This window comes from Protomyctophum parallelum (genome assembly GCF_964188405.1).
Source record: "Protomyctophum parallelum genome assembly, chromosome: 4".
Taxonomy (NCBI): domain Eukaryota; kingdom Metazoa; phylum Chordata; class Actinopteri; order Myctophiformes; family Myctophidae; genus Protomyctophum; species Protomyctophum parallelum.
In genome coordinates, this window is record NC_139700.1 from 57,335,889 (window position 1) to 57,356,809 (window position 20,921).

Genomic DNA, 20,921 nt, shown 5'->3' on the forward strand with positions numbered 1-20,921 from the left:
TCTGTCTGTCAATGTCTGTCAACTTCAACCTTCCATATCTCTGCTGTTTTTTCAAAAGAGCAGCGTGCAGTGAAAAGCAGGTTTTAGAAAAAGGTCAATATCTCCAGAATGGAAGATGGTAGAATCATATTTTTTTTTTTAAATTGAAGTGGACTAGTTTGGCTTCCTTTTGATTTATGCAATGTGCGATGTGCTATAAGAGGCCCCTCGCTGTGGGCCCCTAAAAAGTTAAAAAGTCCAATGTTAATCGCTTAGCAGAAGCAATCCTGAGTAGAATTTCAAAAGTTAGCAATCAATGTGTTAAATAAATACTTTAAGAAAAGCCTATGGGCAAAATGCATTGGGATTCATTTCCTGGGCCACTCGTCGTTCTGAAAGGGGGAGGGACTGCTCTATAGTAATGGTGTTGTAACTGTGGTGTCTCCATTCATCCACCAGGAGGCTCTATCTGTGTTGTAACTGTAGTGTCTCCATTCAGCCACCAGGAGGCGTTCCCTGTGTTTCTACGCTGTTTCACCACAGGAAGTGTTTACACTCGTATTATCTCCAGAGGAGTCGACGTCCTACAACGGCTGCGGCGATACGAGGTCAGAGTTTACACACAACACGCAACACGCTACACAACACGCAACACAACACGTAGCATGTACACGCTACACAACACCCACACGCAACACAACACGTAGCATGTACACGCTACACAACATGATACACAACACGCTACACACAACACGCACACGCAACACAACACGTAGCATGTACACGCTACACAACATGCTACACACTACACACACGCAACACAACACGCACACGCAACACAACACGTAGCATGTACACGCTACACAACACGCATGTTATTTATTGATAATGATTAAATGGTTCATTATGTGATTAATTAATGATTAAATGGTTCATTATGTGATGAATTAATTATTATTAAATGGTTCATTATGTGATTAATTAATGATTAAATGGTTCATTATGTGATGAATTAATTATTATTAAATGGTTCATTATGTGATTAATTAATGATTAAATGGTTCATTATGTGATTAATTAATGATTAAATTATGTTCAACAGGAAGCCGTCAGTGAGCTGAGGGCTCTACTGGCTCAGAGTGTTTACTGTCTGGACAGCAGAGGGCGCTGGTGGGACAGGCTGGCATTGAACCTGCAGCAGCATCTCAAACTACCTGAACAGGTGTGTTAATTAGCCTCAAACTACCTGAACTGGTGTGTTAATTAGCCTCAAACTACCTGAACTGGTGTGTTAATTAACCTCAAACTACCTGAACTGGTGTGTTAATTAGCCTCAAACTACCTGAACAGGTGTGTTAATTAGCCTCAAACTACCTGAACTGGTGTGTTAATTAACCTCAAACTACCTGAACTGGTGTGTTAATTAGCCTCAAACTACCTGAACTGGTGTGTTAATTAGCCTCAAACTACCTGAACTGGTGTGTTAATTAACCTCAAACTACATGGGCATGTAAATACACTTGACGCCTTTATTCTAAAGGTAGTTTAGCCTGAACACTGTTTCATCTCAAACTACGGTTTAGGTTTTAGTAAACTCTCGTCCTCAGGCTGTAGTGGCCATCGGTCAGGGTCTCAGGGTTAGTGAACAGGGTCTCAGAGAGTCAGGGTTAGTGAACAGGGTCTCAGAGAGTCAGGGTTAGTGAACAGGGTCTCAGGGTTAGTGAACAGGGTCTCAGAGAGTCAGGGTTAGTGAACAGGGTCTCAGAGAGTCAGGGTTAGTGAACAGGGTCTCAGAGAGTCAGGGTTAGTGAACAGGGTCTCAGAGAGTCAGGGTTAGTGAACAGGGTCTCAGGGTTAGTGAACAGGGTCTCAGAGAGTCAGGGTTAGTGAACAGGGTCTCAGAGAGTCAGGGTTAGTGAACAGGGTCTCAGGGTTAGTGAACAGGGACTCAGAGAGTCAGGGTTAGTGAACAGGGACTCAGAGAGTCAGGGTTAGTGAACAGGGTCTCAGAGAGTCAGGGTTAGTGAACAGGGTCTCAGAGAGTCAGGGTTAGTGAACAGGGTCTCAGAGAGTCAGGGTTAGTGAACAGGGTCTCAGAGAGTCAGGGTTAGTGAACAGGGTCTCAGAGAGTCAGGGTTAGTGAACAGGGTCTCAGAGAGTCAGGGTTAGTGAACAGGGTCTCAGGGTTAGTGAACAGGGTCTCAGAGAGTCAGGGTTAGTGAACAGGGTCTCAGAGAGTCAGGGTTAGTGAACAGGGTCTCAGAGAGTCAGGGTTAGTGAACAGGGTCTCAGAGAGTCAGGGTTAGTGAACAGGGTCTCAGAGAGTCAGGGTTAGTGAACAGGGTCTCAGAGAGTCAGGGTTAGTGAACAGGGTCTCAGAGAGTCAGGGTCAGTGAACAGGGTCTCAGAGAGTCAGGGTTAGTGAACAGGGTCTCAGAGAGTCAGGGTTAGTGAACAGGGTCTCAGAGAGTCAGGGTTAGTGAACAGGGTCTCAGAGAGTCAGGGTTAGTGAACAGGGTCTCAGGGTTAGTGAACAGGGTCTCAGAGAGTCAGGGTTAGTGAACAGGGTCTCAGAGAGGCAGGGTTAGTGAACAGGGTCTCAGAGAGTCAGGGTCAGTGAACAGGGTCTCAGAGAGTCAGGGTTAGTGAACAGGGTCTCAGAGAGTCAGGGTTAGTGAACAGGGTCTCAGAGAGTCAGGGTTAGTGAACAGGGTCTCAGAGAGTCAGGGTTAGTGAACAGGGTCTCAGGGTTAGTGAACAGGGTCTCAGAGAGTCAGGGTTAGTGAACAGGGTCTCAGAGAGTCAGGGTTAGTGAACAGGGTCTCAGGGAGTCAGGGTTAGTGAACAGGGTCTCAGAGAGTCAGGGTTAGTGAACAGGGTCTCAGAGAGTCAGGGTTAGTGAACAGGGTCTCAGAGAGTCAGGGTCAGTGAACAGGGTCTCAGAGAGTCAGGGTTAGTGAACAGGGTCTCAGAGAGTCAGGGTTAGTGAACAGGGTCTCAGAGAGTCAGGGTTAGTGAACAGGGTCTCAGAGAGTCAGGGTTAGTGAACAGGGTCTCAGAGAGTCAGGGTTAGTAAACAGGGTCTCTTGTGGCCCCCAGGCCATCGGAGCCATTGGTCAGGGTCTCATGGTTAATAAACAGGGTCTCTTGTGGCCCCCAGGCCATCGGAGCCATCGGTCAGGGTCTCATGGTTAATAAACAGGGTCTCTTGTGGCCCCCAGGCCATCGGAGCCATCGGTCAGGGTCTCGGGGACCCGCTGGTGAGGACCGCCCATCGTCTCTCTCTCCACCAGAGGGCCGTCCGGATGACGGAGTCTCCTTCCTTTAAGAAGCTCCGCCCACAGCTCAGAGCCCTGCCCACTGTCAGCGTCCAGGACGTCCCACACGTGAGTCACATGACTGTTTAAGCTCCGCCCACATGTGAGTCACATGACCCATCAATCCACTGGTATACAGGTTTCCGAACTGCCCACAGCCCTCCTATGAGACACAGACTGGTTTCTGAACTGCCCACAGCCCTCCTATGAGACACAGACTGGTTTCTGAACTGCCCACAGCCCTCCTATGAGACACAGACTGGTTTCTGAACAGCCCACAGCCCTCCTATGAGACACAGACTGGTTTCTGAACTGCCCACAGCCCTCCTATGAGACACAGACTGGTTTCTGAACCACCCACAGCCCTCCTATGAGACACAGACTGGTTTCTGAACCGCCCACAGCCCTCCTATGAGACACAGACTGGTTTCTGAACCGCCCACAGCCCTCCTATGAGACACAGACTGGTTTCTGAACCGCCCACAGCCCTCCTATGAGACAGACTGGTTTCTGAACCGCCCACAGCCCTCCTATGAGACACAGACTGGTATCTGAACTGCCCACAGCCATCCTATGAGACACAGACTGGTTTCTGAACTGCCCGCAGCCCTCCTATGAGACACAGACTGGTTTCTGAACAGCCCACAGCCCTCCTATGAGACACAGACTGGTTTCTGAACTGCCCACAGCCCTCCTATGAGACACAGACTGGTTTCTGAACAGCCCACAGCGCTCCTATGAGACACAGACTGGTTTCTGAACCGCCCACAGCCCTCCTATGAGACACAGACTGGTTTCTGAACCGCCCACAGCCCTCCTATGAGACACAGACTGGTTTCTGAACTGCCCACAGCCCTCCTATGAGACACATACTGGTTTCTGAACCGCCCACAGCCCTCCTATGAGACACAGACTGGTTTCTGAACTGCCCACAGCCCTCCTATGAGACACATACTGGTTTCTGAACTGCCCACAGCCCTCCTGTGAGGCACAGACTGGTTTCTGAACTGCCCACAGCCCCTCCTATGAGACACAGACTGGTTTCTGAACTGCCCACAGCCCTCCTATGAGACACAGACTGGTTTCTGAACCACCCACAGCCCTCCTATGAGACACAGACTGGTTTCTGAACTGCCCACAGCCCTCCTGTGAGGCACAGACTGGTTTCTTAACTGCCCACAGCCCTCCTATGAGACACAGACTGGTTTCTCAACTGCCCACAGCCCTCCTATGAGACACAGACTGGTTTCTGAACAGCCCACAGCCCTCCTATGAGACACAGACTGGTTTCTGAACCGCCCACAGCCCTCCTATGAGACACAGACTGGTTTCTGAACCGCCCACAGCCCTCCTATGAGACACAGACTGGTTTCTGAACTGCCCACAGCCCTCCTATGAGACACATACTGGTTTCTGAACCGCCCACAGCCCTCCTATGAGACACAGACTGGTTTCTGAACGGCCCACAGCCCTCCTATGAGACACAGACTGGTTTCTGAACTGCCCACAGCCCTCCTATGAGACACAGACTGGTTTCTGAACTGCCCACAGCCCTCCTGTGAGGCATAGACTGGTTTCTGAACTGCCCACAGCCCTCCTATGAGACACAGACTGGTTTCTGAACCGCCCACAGCCCTCCTATGAGACACAGACTGGTTTCTGAACCGCCCACAGCCCTCCTATGAGACACAGACTGGTTTCTGAACTGCCCACAGCCCTCCTATGAGACACAGACATAGTAGGAAAAAATTGTGCTATTTTATCATGAACATTAGTGAGGACAGGTTGAAAAGTGGTGAAGTGGTCCTTTAACTTGTTGTTAACCCTTTAGGTGACAATCTGTGGACAGCTGTTTCCACATGAAGGCGGGACGGGGAAGAATGTGTTCCTCATGCAGCCACAGGGAGGCGCTGACGAGGCCACAGTCATGTGCACCGTGGAACAACTGTCACTGGCACACTACCGCAGGCTGGGCTTTGACCAAGGTACTATTACTGTACTGTACTGTACTGTACTGTACTGTACTGTACTGTACTGTACTGTACTGTACTGTACTGTACTGTACTGTACTGTACTGTACTGTACTGTACTGTACTGTACTGTACTGTACTGTAATGATACGGTAATACTGTACAAGCCATTTGTACTTAGACATGCATGGCTTAATCTTTGAGACAAGCATTATGCTACTGGCAGGACCAATCAGGTAGGCTTCCTGTTAGCCTTATGCTATTGGCAGGACCAACCAACCAGGCCAGGCCTGCAGTAGGCTATGCACTGGACACATGTCTTCTAAATCTAGTCTACCAGGCCTGCAGTAGGCTATGCACTGGACACATGTCTTCTAAATCTAGTCTACCAGGCCTGCAGTAGGCTATGCACTGGACACATGTCTTCTAAATCTAGTCTACCAGGCCTGCAGTAGGCTATGCACTGGACACATGTCTTCTAAATCTAGTCTACCAGGCCTGCAGTAGGCTATGCACTGGACACATGTCTTCTAAATCTAGTCTACCAGGCCTGCAGTAGGCTATGCACTGGACACATGTCTTCTAAATCTAGTCAACCAGGCCTGCAGTAGGCTATGCACTGGACACATGTCTTCTACATCTAGTCTACCAGGCCTGCAGTAGGCTATGCACTGGACACATGTCTTCTAAATCTAGTCAACCAGGCCTGCAGTAGGCTATGCACTGGACACATGTCTTCTACATCTAGTCTACCAGGCCTGCAGTAGGCTATGCACTGGACACATGTCTTCTAAATCTATTCAACCAGGCCTGCAGTAGGCTATGCACTGGACACATGTCTTCTAAATCTAGTCAACCAGGCCTGCAGTAGGCTATGCACTGGACACGTGTCTTCTACACCTAGTCAACCAGGCCTGCAGTAGGCTATGCACTGGACACATGTCTTCTAGATCTAGTCAACCAGGCCTGCAGTAGTCTATGCACTGGACACATGTCTTCTACACCTAGTCAACCAGGCCTGCAGTAGGCTATGCACTGGACACATGTCTTCTACACCTAGTCAACCAGGCCTGCAGTAGGCTATGCACTGGACACATGTCTTCTACATCTAGTCAACCAGGCCTGCAGTAGGCTATGCACTGGACACTGGACACCCTAGGGTGTCACGTCACCCACTTAGAGAAGCAGAGCTCTAATCCTGGTGAATCATGTCATGTGACAACAGGGATCCATGGAGAGGGAGGGACCTTCTCTACCTTGCTGGCTCTTCTGCTCTGGGACGTTCTCTTCATGGAGGGAGTCCCAGATGTGTTCCGAAACCCCTTCCAGGTAAACCCTACCAAACCCCTACCAGGTACCAAACCCCTTCCTGGTAAACCCTACCAAACCCCTACCAGGTACCAAACCCCTTCCTGGTAAACCCTACCAAACCCCTTCCAGGTAAACATAATGTCGGGTGGGTTTCATCTGTGTGAGATGAGATGAGCTCTGGTTCCATCTTTTCTGGTGTGAGATTCACACCTCATTGTTTCTATTGTTCCCGACAGACGTGTCCTCTGGACCTGCTCACTGACGGTTTCTATTGTTCCCGACAGACGTGTCCTCTGGACCTGCTCACTGACGGTTTCTAATGTTTCTGACAGACGTGTCCTCTGGACCTGCTCACCGACGGTTTCTATTGTTTCTGACAGACGTGTCCTCTGGACCTGCTCACCGACGGTTTCTATTGTTTCTGACAGACGTGTCCTCTGGACCTGCTCACCGACGGTTTCTATTGTTTCTGACAGACGTGTCCTCTGGACCTGCTCACCGACGGTTTCTATTGTTTCTGACAGACGTGTCCTCTGGACCTGCTCACTGACGGTTTCTATTGTTTCTGACAGACATGTCCTCTGGACCTGCTCACCGACGGTTTCTATTGTTTCTGACAGACGTGTCCTCTGGACCTGCTCACCGACGGTTTCTATTGTTCCCGACAGACGTGTCCTCTGGACCTGCTCACCGACGGTTTCTATTGTTTCTGACAGACGTGTCCTCTGGACCTGCTCACCGACGGTTTCTATTGTTTCTGACAGACGTGTCCTCTGGACCTGCTCACCGACGGTTTCTATTGTTTCTGACAGACGTGTCCTCTGGACCTGCTCACCGACGGTTTCTATTGTTTCTGACAGACGTGTCCTCTGGACCTGCTCACCGACGGTTTCTATTGTTTCTGACAGACGTGTCCTCTGGACCTGCTCACCGACGGTTTCTATTGTTTCTGACAGACGTGTCCTCTGGACCTGCTCACCGACGGTTTCTATTGTTTCTGACAGACGTGTCCTCTGGACCTGCTCACCGACGGTTTCTATTGTTCCCGACAGACGTGTCCTCTGGACCTGCTCACCGACGGTTTCTATTGTTTCTGACAGACGTGTCCTCTGGACCTGCTCACCGACGGTTTCTATTGTTTCTGACAGACGTGTCCTCTGGACCTGCTCACCGACGGTTTCTATTGTTCCCGACAGACGTGTCCTCTGGACCTGCTCACCGACGGTTTCTATTGTTCCCGACAGACGTGTCCTCTGGACCTGCTCACCGACGGTTTCTATTGTTTCTGACAGACGTGTCCTCTGGACCTGCTCACTGACGGTTTCTATTGTTTCTGACAGACGTGTCCTCTGGACCTGCTCACCGACGGTTTCTATTGTTTCTGACAGACGTGTCCTCTGGACCTGCTCACCGACGGTTTCTATTGTTTCTGACAGACGTGTCCTCTGGACCTGCTCACCGACGGTTTCTAATGTTTCTGACAGACGTGTCCTCTGGACCTGCTCACCGACGGTTTCTATTGTTTCTGACAGACGTGTCCTCTGGACCTGCTCACCGACGGTTTCTATTGTTTCTGACAGACGTGTCCTCTGGACCTGCTCACCGACGGTTTCTATTGTTTCTGACAGACGTGTCCTCTGGACCTGCTCACCGACGGTTTCTATTGTTTCTGACAGACGTGTCCTCTGGACCTGCTCACCGACGGTTTCTATTGTTTCTGACAGACGTGTCCTCTGGACCTGCTCACCGACGGTTTCTATTGTTTCTGACAGACGTGTCCTCTGGACCTGCTCACCGACGGTTTCTATTGTTTCTGACAGACGTGTCCTCTGGACCTGCTCACCGACGGTTTCTATTGTTTCTGACAGACGTGTCCTCTGGACCTGCTCACCGACGGTTTCTATTGTTTCTGACAGACGTGTCCTCTGGACCTGCTCACCGACGGTTTCTATTGTTTCTGACAGACGTGTCCTCTGGACCTGCTCACCGACGGTTTCTATTGTTTCTGACAGACGTGTCCTCTGGACCTGCTCACCGACGGTTTCTATTGTTTCTGACAGACGTGTCCTCTGGACCTGCTCACCGACGGTTTCTATTGTTTCTGACAGACGTGTCCTCTGGACCTGCTCACCGACGGTTTCTATTGTTTCTGACAGACGTGTCCTCTGGACCTGCTCACCGACGGTTTCTATTGTTTCTGACAGACGTGTCCTCTGGACCTGCTCACCGACGGTTTCTATTGTTTCTGACAGACGTGTCCTCTGGACCTGCTCACCTCATTGTTTCTATTGTTCCCGACAGACGTGTCCTCTGGACCTGCTCACCGACGGTTTCTATTGTTTCTGACAGAGGTGTCCTCTGGACCTGCTCACCGACGGTTTCTATTGTTTCTGACAGACGTGTCCTCTGGACCTGCTCACCGACGGTTTCTATTGTTTCTGACAGACGTGTCCTCTGGACCTGCTCACCGACGGTTTCTACGCCAGCAGAAAGGAGGCGTTTGACGCGCGCGTGCAGCTGCTGGAGGAGGCGTGTGTGGAGACGTTGTGTGACATGTTGGAGGAGGTGTGGAGAAAACACCAAGGAACCCTTTGTTCCCTGGTGACCTGGGAGCTGTTCTCCTCCCTGCAGCAGGCCAAGGTACGGTTCTCCTCTCTAAGGTACGGTTCTCCTCTCTAAGGTACGGTTCTCCTCTCTAAGGTACGGTTCTCCTCTCTGAGGTACGGTTCTCCTCTCTAAGGTACGGTTCTCCTCTCTAAGGTACGGTTCTCCTCTCTAAGGTACGGTTCTCCTCTCTAAGGTACGGTTCTCCTCTCTAAGGTACGGTTCTCCTCTCTAAGGTACGGTTCTCCTCTCTGAGGTACGGTTCTCCTCTCTAAGGTACGGTTCTCCTCTAAGGTACGGTTCTCCTCTAAGGTACGGTTCTCCTCTAAGGTACGGTTCTCCTCTCTGAGGTACGGTTCTCCTCTCTAAGGTACGGTTCTCCTCCCTAAGGTACGGTTCTCCTCTCTGAGGTACGGTTCTCCTCTCTGAGGTACGGTTCTCCTCTCTAAGGTACGGTTCTCCTCTCTGAGGTACGGTTCTCCTCTCTAAGGTACGGTTCTCCTCTCTAAGGTACGGTTCTCCTCTCTAAGGTACGGTTCTCCTCTCTGAGGTACGGTTCTCCTCTCTAAGGTACGGTTCTCCTCTCTAAGGTACGGTTCTCCTCTCTAAGGTACGGTTCTCCTCTCTGAGGTACGGTTCTCCTCTCTAAGGTACGGTTCTCCTCTCTAAGGTACGGTTCTCCTCTCTGAGGTACGGTTCTCCTCTCTAAGGTACGGTTCTCCTCTCTAAGGTACGGTTCTCCTCTCTAAGGTACGGTTCTCCTCTCTAAGGTACGGTTCTCCTCTCTAAGGTACGGTTCTCCTCTCTAAGGTACGGTTCTCCTCTCTAAGGTACGGTTCTCCTCTCTAAGGTACGGTTCTCCTCTCTAAGGTACGGTTCTCCTCTCTAAGGTACGGTTCTCCTCTCTGAGGTACGGTTCTCCTCTCTGAGGTACGGTTCTCCTCTCTGAGGTACGGTTCTCCTCTCTAAGGTACGGTTCTCCTCTCTAAGGTACGGTTCTCCTCTCTAAGGTACGGTTCTCCTCTCTAAGGTACGGTTCTCCTCTCTAAGGTACGGTTCTCCTCTAAGGTACGGTTCTCCTCTCTAAGGTACGGTTCTCCTCTCTAAGGTACGGTTCTCCTCTCTAAGGTACGGTTCTCCTCTCTAAGGTACGGTTCTCCTCTCTGAGGTACGGTTCTCCTCTCTAAGGTACGGTTCTCCTCTCTAAGGTACGGTTCTCCTCTCTGAGGTACGGTTCTCCTCTCTAAGGTACGGTTCTCCTCTCTAAGGTACGGTTCTCCTCTCTAAGGTACGGTTCTCCTCTCTAAGGTACGGTTCTCCTCTCTAAGGTACGGTTCTCCTCTCTAAGGTACGGTTCTCCTCTCTAAGGTACGGTTCTCCTCTCTAAGGTACGGTTCTCCTCTCTAAGGTACGGTTCTCCTCTCTAAGGTACGGTTCTCCTCTCTAAGGTACGGTTCTCCTCTCTAAGGTACGGTTCTCCTCTCTAAGGTACGGTTCTCCTCTCTGAGGTACGGTTCTCCTCTCTGAGGTACGGTTCTCCTCTCTAAGGTACGGTTCTCCTCTCTGAGGTACGGTTCTCCTCTCTAAGGTACGGTTCTCCTCTCTAAGGTACGGTTCTCCTCTCTGAGGTACGGTTCTCCTCTCTAAGGTACGGTTCTCCTCTCTAAGGTACGGTTCTCCTCTCTGAGGTACGGTTCTCCTCTCTAAGGTACGGTTCTCCTCTCTAAGGTACGGTTCTCCTCTCTGAGGTACGGTTCTCCTCTCTAAGGTACGGTTCTCCTCTCTAAGGTACGGTTCTCCTCTCTAAGGTACGGTTCTCCTCTCTAAGGTACGGTTCTCCTCTCTAAGGTACGGTTCTCCTCTCTAAGGTACGGTTCTCCTCTCTAAGGTACGGTTCTCCTCTCTAAGGTACGGTTCTCCTCTCTAAGGTACGGTTCTCCTCTCTAAGGTACGGTTCTCCTCTCTAAGGTACGGTTCTCCTCTCTAAGGTACGGTTCTCCTCTCTAAGGTACGGTTCTCCTCTCTAAGGTACGGTTCTCCTCTCTAAGGTACGGTTCTCCTCTCTGAGGTACGGTTCTCCTCTCTAAGGTACGGTTCTCCTCTCTAAGGTACGGTTCTCCTCTCTAAGGTACGGTTCTCCTCTAAGGTACGGTTCTCCTCTCTAAGGTACGGTTCTCCTCTCTAAGGTACGGTTCTCCTCTCTAAGGTACGGTTCTCCTCTCTAAGGTACGGTTCTCCTCTCTAAGGTACGGTTCTCCTCTCTAAGGTACGGTTCTCCTCTCTAAGGTACGGTTCTCCTCTCTGAGGTACGGTTCTCCTCTCTGAGGTACGGTTCTCCTCTCTAAGGTACGGTTCTCCTCCCTGAGGTACGGTTCTCCTCTCTAAGGTACGGTTCTCCTCTCTAAGGTACGGTTCTCCTCTCTAAGGTACGGTTCTCCTCTCTGAGGTACGGTTCTCCTCTCTAAGGTACGGTTCTCCTCTCTAAGGTACGGTTCTCCTCTCTAAGGTACGGTTCTCCTCTCTAAGGTACGGTTCTCCTCTCTAAGGTACGGTTCTCCTCTCTAAGGTACGGTTCTCCTCTCTAAGGTACGGTTCTCCTCTCTAAGGTACGGTTCTCCTCTCTAAGGTACGGTTCTCCTCTCTAAGGTACGGTTCTCCTCTCTGAGGTACGGTTCTCCTCTCTGAGGTACGGTTCTCCTCTCTAAGGTACGGTTCTCCTCTCTAAGGTACGGTTCTCCTCTAAGGTACGGTTCTCCTCTCTAAGGTACGGTTCTCCTCTCTAAGGTACGGTTCTCCTCTCTAAGGTACGGTTCTCCTCTCTAAGGTACGGTTCTCCTCTCTGAGGTACGGTTCTCCTCTAAGGTACGGTTCTCCTCTCTAAGGTACGGTTCTCCTCTCTAAGGTACGGTTCTCCTCTCTAAGGTACGGTTCTCCTCTCTAAGGTACGGTTCTCCTCTCTAAGGTACGGTTCTCCTCTCTGAGGTACGGTTCTCCTCTCTAAGGTACGGTTCTCCTCTCTGAGGTACGGTTCTCCTCTCTAAGGTACGGTTCTCCTCTCTAAGGTACGGTTCTCCTCTCTGAGGTACGGTTCTCCTCTCTAAGGTACGGTTCTCCTCTCTAAGGTACGGTTCTCCTCTCTAAGGTACGGTTCTCCTCTCTAAGGTACGGTTCTCCTCTCTAAGGTACGGTTCTCCTCTCTAAGGTACGGTTCTCCTCTCTAAGGTACGGTTCTCCTCTCTAAGGTACGGTTCTCCTCTCTAAGGTACGGTTCTCCTCTCTAAGGTACGGTTCTCCTCTCTAAGGTACGGTTCTCCTCTCTAAGGTACGGTTCTCCTCTCTGAGGTACGGTTCTCCTCTCTAAGGTACGGTTCTCCTCTCTAAGGTACGGTTCTCCTCTCTAAGGTACGGTTCTCCTCTCTGAGGTACGGTTCTCCTCTCTAAGGTACGGTTCTCCTCTCTAAGGTACGGTTCTCCTCTCTAAGGTACGGTTCTCCTCTCTAAGGTACGGTTCTCCTCTCTAAGGTACGGTTCTCCTCCCTGCAGCAGGCTAAGGTACGGTTCTCCTCTCTAAGGTACGGTTCTCCTCTCTGAGGTACGGTTCTCCTCTCTAAGGTACGGTTCTCCTCTCTAAGGTACGGTTCTCCTCTCTAAGGTACGGTTCTCCTCTCTAAGGTACGGTTCTCCTCTCTAAGGTACGGTTCTCCTCTCTAAGGTACGGTTCTCCTCTCTAAGGTACGGTTCTCCTCTCTAAGGTACGGTTCTCCTCTCTAAGGTACGGTTCTCCTCTCTAAGGTACGGTTCTCCTCTCTAAGGTACGGTTCTCCTCTCTAAGGTACGGTTCTCCTCTCTGAGGTACGGTTCTCCTCTCTAAGGTACGGTTCTCCTCTCTAAGGTACGGTTCTCCTCTCTGAGGTACGGTTCTCCTCTCTAAGGTACGGTTCTCCTCTCTAAGGTACGGTTCTCCTCTCTAATGTACGGTTCTCCTCTCTAAGGTACGGTTCTCCTCTCTAAGGTACGGTTCTCCTCTCTAAGGTACGGTTCTCCTCTCTAAGGTACGGTTCTCCTCTCTAAGGTACGGTTCTCCTCTAAGGTACGGTTCTCCTCTCTGAGGTACGGTTCTCCTCTCTAAGGTACGGTTCTCCTCTCTGAGGTACGGTTCTCCTCTCTAAGGTACGGTTCTCCTCTCTAAGGTACGGTTCTCCTCTCTAAGGTACGGTTCTCCTCTCTAAGGTACGGTTCTCCTCTCTAAGGTACGGTTCTCCTCTCTAAGGTACGGTTCTCCTCTCTGAGGTACGGTTCTCCTCTCTAAGGTACGGTTCTCCTCTCTAAGGTACGGTTCTCCTCTCTAAGGTACGGTTCTCCTCTCTAAGGTACGGTTCTCCTCTCTAAGGTACGGTTCTCCTCTCTAAGGTACGGTTCTCCTCTCTAAGGTACGGTTCTCCTCTCTGAGGTACGGTTCTCCTCTCTAAGGTACGGTTCTCCTCTCTAAGGTACGGTTCTCCTCTCTAAGGTACGGTTCTCCTCTCTGAGGTACGGTTCTCCTCTCTAAGGTACGGTTCTCCTCTCTGAGGTACGGTTCTCCTCTCTAAGGTACGGTTCTCCTCTCTAAGGTACGGTTCTCCTCTCTAAGGTACGGTTCTCCTCTCTAAGGTACGGTTCTCCTCTCTAAGGTACGGTTCTCCTCTCTGAGGTACGGTTCTCCTCTCTAAGGTACGGTTCTCCTCTCTAAGGTACGGTTCTCCTCTCTAAGGTACGGTTCTCCTCTCTAAGGTACGGTTCTCCTCTCTAAGGTACGGTTCTCCTCTCTAAGGTACGGTTCTCCTCTCTAAGGTACGGTTCTCCTCTCTAAGGTACGGTTCTCCTCTCTAAGGTACGGTTCTCCTCTCTAAGGTACGGTTCTCCTCTCTAAGGTACGGTTCTCCTCTCTGAGGTACGGTTCTCCTCTCTAAGGTACGGTTCTCCTCTCTAAGGTACGGTTCTCCTCTCTAAGGTACGGTTCTCCTCTCTAAGGTACGGTTCTCCTCTCTAAGGTACGGTTCTCCTCTCTAAGGTACGGTTCTCCTCTCTAAGGTACGGTTCTCCTCTCTGAGGTACGGTTCTCCTCTCTGAGGTACGGTTCTCCTCCCTGAGGTACGGTTCTCCTCTCTAAGGTACGGTTCTCCTCTCTAAGGTACGGTTCTCCTCTCTAAGGTACGGTTCTCCTCTCTAAGGTACGGTTCTCCTCTCTAAGGTACGGTTCTCCTCTCTAAGGTACGGTTCTCCTCTCTAAGGTACGGTTCTCCTCCCTGAGGTACGGTTCTCCTCTCTAAGGTACGGTTCTCCTCTCTAAGGTACGGTTCTCCTCTCTAAGGTACGGTTCTCCTCTCTAAGGTACGGTTCTCCTCTCTAAGGTACGGTTCTCCTCTCTAAGGTACGGTTCTCCTCTCTGAGGTACGGTTCTCCTCTCTAAGGTACGGTTCTCCTTTCTAAGGTACGGTTCTCCTCTCTAAGGTACGGTTCTCCTCTCTGAGGTACGGTTCTCCTCTCTAAGGTACGGTTCTCCTCTCTAAGGTACGGTTCTCCTCTCTAAGGTACGGTTCTCCTCTCTAAGGTACGGTTCTCCTCTCTGAGGTACGGTTCTCCTCTCTAAGGTACGGTTCTCCTCTCTAAGGTACGGTTCTCCTCTCTAAGGTACGGTTCTCCTCTCTGAGGTACGGTTCTCCTCTCTAAGGTACGGTTCTCCTCTCTAAGGTACGGTTCTCCTCTCTAAGGTACGGTTCTCCTCTCTGAGGTACGGTTCTCCTCTCTAAGGTACGGTTCTCCTCTCTAAGGTACGGTTCTCCTCTCTGAGGTACGGTTCTCCTCTCTGAGGTACGGTTCTCCTCTCTAAGGTACGGTTCTCCTCTCTAAGGTACGGTTCTCCTCTCTAAGGTACGGTTCTCCTCTCTAAGGTACGGTTCTCCTCTCTAAGGTACGGTTCTCCTCTCTGAGGTACGGTTCTCCTCTCTAAGGTACGGTTCTCCTCTCTAAGGTACGGTTCTCCTCTAAGGTACGGTTCTCCTCTCTAAGGTACGGTTCTCCTCTCTAAGGTACGGTTCTCCTCTCTAAGGTACGGTTCTCCTCTCTAAGGTACGGTTCTCCTCTCTAAGGTACGGTTCTCCTCTCTAAGGTACGGTTCTCCTCTCTAAGGTACGGTTCTCCTCTCTAAGGTACGGTTCTCCTCTCTAAGGTACGGTTCTCCTCTCTAAGGTACGGTTCTCCTCTCTAAGGTACGGTTCTCCTCTCTAAGGTACGGTTCTCCTCTCTAAGGTACGGTTCTCCTCTCTAAGGTACGGTTCTCCTCTCTAAGGTACGGTTCTCCTCTCTAAGGTACGGTTCTCCTCTCTAAGGTACGGTTCTCCTCTCTAAGGTACGGTTCTCCTCTCTAAGGTACGGTTCTCCTCTCTAAGGTACGGTTCTCCTCTCTAAGGTACGGTTCTCCTCTCTAAGGTACGGTTCTCCTCTCTAAGGTACGGTTCTCCTCTAAGGTACGGTTCTCCTCTCTGAGGTACGGTTCTCCTCTCTAAGGTACGGTTCTCCTCTCTAAGGTACGGTTCTCCTCTCTAAGGTACGGTTCTCCTCTCTAAGGTACGGTTCTCCTCTCTGAGGTACGGTTCTCCTCTCTAAGGTACGGTTCTCCTCTCTGAGGTACGGTTCTCCTCTCTAAGGTACGGTTCTCCTCTCTAAGGTATGGTTCTCCTCTCTGAGGTACGGTTCTCCTCTCTGAGGTACGGTTCTCCTCTCTAAGGTACGGTTCTCCTCTCTAAGGTACGGTTCTCCTCTCTAAGGTATGGTTCTCCTCTCTAAGGTACGGTTCTCCTCTCTAAGGTACGGTTCTCCTCTCTGAGGTATGGTTCTCCTTAAGGTACGGTTCTCCTCTAAGGTACGGTTCTCCTCTCTAAGGTACGGTTCTCCTCTCTAAGGTACGGTTCTCCTCTCTGAGGTACGGTTCTCCTCTCTAAGGTACGGTTCTCCTCTCTAAGGTACGGTTCTCCTCTCTGAGGTACGGTTCTCCTCTCTAAGGTACGGTTCTCCTCTCTAAGGTACGGTTCTCCTCTCTGAGGTACGGTTCTCCTCTCTAAGGTACGGTTCTCCTCTCTGAGGTACGGTTCTCCTCTCTAAGGTACGGTTCTCCTCTCTAAGGTACGGTTCTCCTCTAAGGTACGGTTCTCCTCTCTAAGGTACGGTTCTCCTCTCTAAGGTACGGTTCTCCTCTCTAAGGTACGGTTCTCCTCTCTAAGGTACGGTTCTCCTCTCTGAGGTACGGTTCTCCTCTCTAAGGTACGGTTCTCCTCTCTAAGGTACGGTTCTCCTTTCTAAGGTACGGTTCTCCTCTCTAAGGTACGGTTCTCCTCTCTAAGGTACGGTTCTCCTCTCTAAGGTACGGTTCTCCTCTCTAAGGTACGGTTCTCCTCTCTAAGGTACGGTTCTCCTCTCTAAGGTACGGTTCTCCTCTCTAAGGTACGGTTCTCCTCTCTAAGGTACGGTTCTCCTCTCTAAGGTACGGTTCTCCTCTCTAAGGTACGGTTCTCCTCTCTGAGGTACGGTTCTCCTCTCTGAGGTACGGTTCTCCTCTCTAAGGTACGGTTCTCCTCTCTAAGGTACGGTTCTCCTCTCTAAGGTACGGTTCTCCTCTCTAAGGTACGGTTCTCCTCTCTAAGGTACGGTTCTCCTCTCTAAGGTACGGTTCTCCTCTCTAAGGTACGGTTCTCCTCTCTAAGGTACGGTTCTCCTCTCTAAGGTACGGTTCTCCTCTCTAAGGTACGGTTCTCCTCTCTAAGGTACGGTTCTCCTCTCTAAGGTACGGTTCTCCTCTCTAAGGTACGGTTCTCCTCTCTAAGGTACGGTTCTCCTCTCTAAGGTACGGTTCTCCTCTCTAAGGTACGGTTCTCCTCTCTAAGGTACGGTTCTCCTCTCTAAGGTACGGTTCTCCTCTCTAAGGTACGGTTCTCCTCTCTGAGGTACGGTTCTCCTCTCTGAGGTACGGTTCTCCTCTCTGAGGTACGGTTCTCCTCTCTAAGGTACGGTTCTCCTCTCTAAGGTACGGTTCTCCTCTCTAAGGTACGGTTCTCCTCTCTGAGGTACGGTTCTCCTCTCTAAGGTACGGTTCTCCTCCCTGCAGCAGGCTAAGGTACGGTTCTCCTCTCTAAGGTACGGTTCTCCTCTCTAAGGTACGGTTCTCCTCTGTGCAGCAGGCCAAGGTAAAATGTGAATGCAAATAAAGATGTTAAATGTGTGCGTGCGTGCGTGTGTGCGTATGTGCATGTGTACGTGTGCACAGGGCGTGGTGTGCTGTCTGGGAGGCGTGTTCTTAGCAGGGATGATGAAGAGGATGATGAAGGACTACAGACACCGTCGAGGAGGTTTACCCGATCTGATCGTTTGGAACTCTAGAACCTCCGAATATAAGGTTATTATTATTATTATTATTATTATTATTATTAACTCTAGAACCTCCGAATATAAGGTTATTATTATTATTATTATTATTATTATTATTATTAACTCTAAAACCTCCGACTATAAGGTTATTATTATTATTATTATTATTATTATTAACTCTAAAACCTCCGACTATAGAGCGTCGCAGTCCCTCCCCCTTTCATGACGACGCCAGGCCCAGGAAATGAATCCCAATGCATTTTTCCCCCATAGACATTTCAAAACGTATTTATTTAAAGACCTTTTAAGCGTCGTACGAAGCCAACTCGTGACAAATCATGACAACACACACAATATTTTATATTTTGTGTGTGTCTAATTATTTGTTCAGCCCGAAAAATTGTGTTTGTTGTCATGATTTGTCACGACAAGAGTTGCCTTGTCCGCGGCGTAAACGTCTTTAAATAAATACTTTCTGAAAAGTCTATGAGGAAAATGAACGGGGATTTATTTTCCGGCTCTCTCGAGGGGGCGGGGCTGCGACGCTGGTGGAGGTGTAGGGGCCCAGCGACCGTACTGATTGGTTAATGATTGAATGATTGATTGATTGATTGATTGACAGCTGGTGGAGGTGAAGGGACCCAGCGACCGTACTGATTGGTTAATGATTGATTGATTGATTGATTGATTGATTGATTGACAGCTGGTGGAGGTGAAGGGACCCAGCGACCGTGCTGATTGGTTAATGATTGATTGATTGATTGATTGACAGCTGGTGGAGGTGAAGGGACCCAGCGACCGTACTGATTGGTTAATGATTGATTGATTGACAGCTGGTGGAGGTGAAGGGGCCCAGCGACCGTCTGTCTCAGAAGCAGCAGATCTGGTTGGACGAGCTGACGACGCTCGGGGCTCAGGTGGAGGTTTGTCATGTGACCTCTCAGGGCGCCAGAGGGGGAGGAGCCTGTGTGGAGTGATGACCCGATGACCACGCCCCCTGCAGAGCGACTGTCCAAACGTTGTGGAAGCTGCCACTGACTGGCTGCCCTACTGCCCTACTACTACAAACTACTGCCACTGACTGCCCTACTGGCCGAAAGTGGAACTGCAGAACGTTCCTGGAGGTGGACGGACGTTCAGTGACGTCCTGTGCGGGGACTACAAATGCCACGCCCCCAAATGAGACGGCGGCCCCACTTCATGTCCGTTAGAACTACAAATGTCACGTCCGTTAGGACTACAAATGTCACGCCCCCAAATGAGACGGCGGCCCCACTTCATGTCCGTTAGAACTACAAATGTCACGTCCGTTAGGACTACAAATGTCACGCCCCCAAATGAGACGGCGGCCCCACTTCATGTCCGTTAGGACTACAAATGCCACGCCCCCCAAATGAGACGGTGGCCCCACTTCATGTCCGTTAGAACTACAAATGTCACGTCCGTTAGGACTACAAATGTCACGCCCCCAAATGAGACGGCGGCCCCACTTCATGTCCGTTAGGACTACAAATGCCACGCCCCCCAAATGAGACGGCGGTCCCACTTCATGTCCGTTAGAACTACAAATGCCACGCCCCCCAAATGAGACGGCGGCCCCACTTCATGTCCGTTAGGACTACAAATGCCACGCCCCCCAAATGAGACGGCGGCCCCACTTCATGTCCGTTAGAACTACAAATGCCACGCCCCCCAAATGAGACGGTGGCCCCACTTCATGTCCGTTAGGACTACAAATGCCACGCCCCCCAAATGAGACGGCGGCCCCACTTCATGTCCGTTAGGACTACAAATGCCACGCCCCCCAAATGAGACGGCGGCCCCACTTCATGTCCGTTAGGACTACAAATGCCACGCCCCCCAAATGAGACGGCGGCCCCACTTCATGTCCGTTAGAACTACAAATGCCACGCCCCCCAAATGAGACGGTGGCCCCACTTCATGTCCGTTAGGACTACAAATGCCACGCCCCCCAAATGAGACGGTGGCCCCACTTCATGTCCGTTAGGACTACAAATGTCACGCCCCCCAAATGAGACGGCGGTCCCACTTCATGTCCGTTAGGACTACAAATGCCACGCCCCCCAAATGAGACGGCGGCCCCACTTCATGTCCGTTAGGACTACAAATGCCACGCCCCCCAAATGAGACGGTGGCCCCACTTCATGTCCGTTAGGACTACAAATGTCACGCCCCCCAAATGAGACGGCGGTCCCACTTCATGTCCGTTAGGACTACAAATGCCACGCCCCCCAAATGAGACGGCGGCCCCACTTCATGTCTGTTAGAACTACAAATGCCACGCCCCCCAAATGAGACGGCGGCCCCACTTCATGTCTGTTAGAACTACAAATGCCACGCCCCCCAAATGAGACGGCGGTCCCACTTCATGTCCGTTAGGACTACAAATGCCACGCCCCCCAAATGAGACGGCGGCCCCACTTCATGTCTGTTAGAACTACAAATGCCACGCCCCCCCAAATGAGACGGTGGTCCCACTTCATGTCCGTTAGAACTACAAATGCCACGCCCCCCAAATGAGACGGCGGCCCCACTTCATGTCCGTTAGGACTACAAATGCCACGCCCCCAAATGAGACGGTGGCCCCACTTCATGTCCGTTAGAACTACAAATGCCACGCCCCCCAAATGAGACGGCGGCCCCACTTCATGTCCGTTAGGACTACAAATGCCACGCCCCCCAAATGAGACGGCGGCCCCACTTCATGTCCGTTAGGACTACAAATGCCACGCCCCCAAATGAGACGGCGGCCCCACTTCATGTCCGTTAGGACTACAAATGCCACGCCCCCCAAATGAGACGGTGGCCCCACTTCATGTCCGTTAGAACTACAAATGTCACGCCCCCCAAATGAGACGGTGGCCCCACTTCATGTCCGTTAGGACTACAAATGCCACGCCCCCCAAATGAGACGGCGGCCCCACTTCATGTCCGTTAGGACTACAAATGTCACGCCCCCCAAATGAGACGGCGGCCCCACTTCATGTCCGTTAGGACTACAAATGCCACGCCCCCCAAATGAGACGGTGGCCCCACTTCATGTCCGTTAGGACTACAAATGTCACGCCCCCCAAATGAGACGGCGGCCCCACTTCATGTCCGTTAGGACTACAAATGTCACGCCCCTCAAATGAGACGGTGGCCCCACTTCATGTCCGTTAGGACTACAAATGCCACGCCCCCCAAATGAGACGGCGGTCCGTTAGAACGCTGCACTGCAGCTGTCAATGCAATCCCAATGAGAATTTCACCGGTCCATTACTGAGGCTGTAGCGATTTCTTTGTCTTCTAATAAAGTGTCCCATAATGTTTGATTTGT

At 50.9% G+C, this 20,921-nt stretch overlaps 1 protein-coding gene across 1 annotated transcript in view; it reads left to right on the plus strand.

The window, feature by feature from the left end:
• fan1 (FANCD2 and FANCI associated nuclease 1) overlaps positions 1 to 18,805 on the plus strand; it is a 36,973-nt gene extending 18,168 nt beyond the window's left edge. Inside the window, exons 7-14 of the mRNA XM_083762917.1 lie at positions 479 to 587; positions 1,082 to 1,201; positions 3,201 to 3,365; positions 5,128 to 5,281; positions 6,492 to 6,595; positions 9,023 to 9,217; positions 17,481 to 17,609; positions 18,415 to 18,805. Coding sequence (XP_083619043.1) covers positions 479 to 587; positions 1,082 to 1,201; positions 3,201 to 3,365; positions 5,128 to 5,281; positions 6,492 to 6,595; positions 9,023 to 9,217; positions 17,481 to 17,609; positions 18,415 to 18,558 — 1,120 coding nt within the window. The 3' untranslated portion in view covers positions 18,559 to 18,805. The remainder of the gene's footprint in view (positions 1 to 478; positions 588 to 1,081; positions 1,202 to 3,200; positions 3,366 to 5,127; positions 5,282 to 6,491; positions 6,596 to 9,022; positions 9,218 to 17,480; positions 17,610 to 18,414) is intronic.
• Positions 18,806 to 20,921: the final 2,116 nt, after the last annotated feature.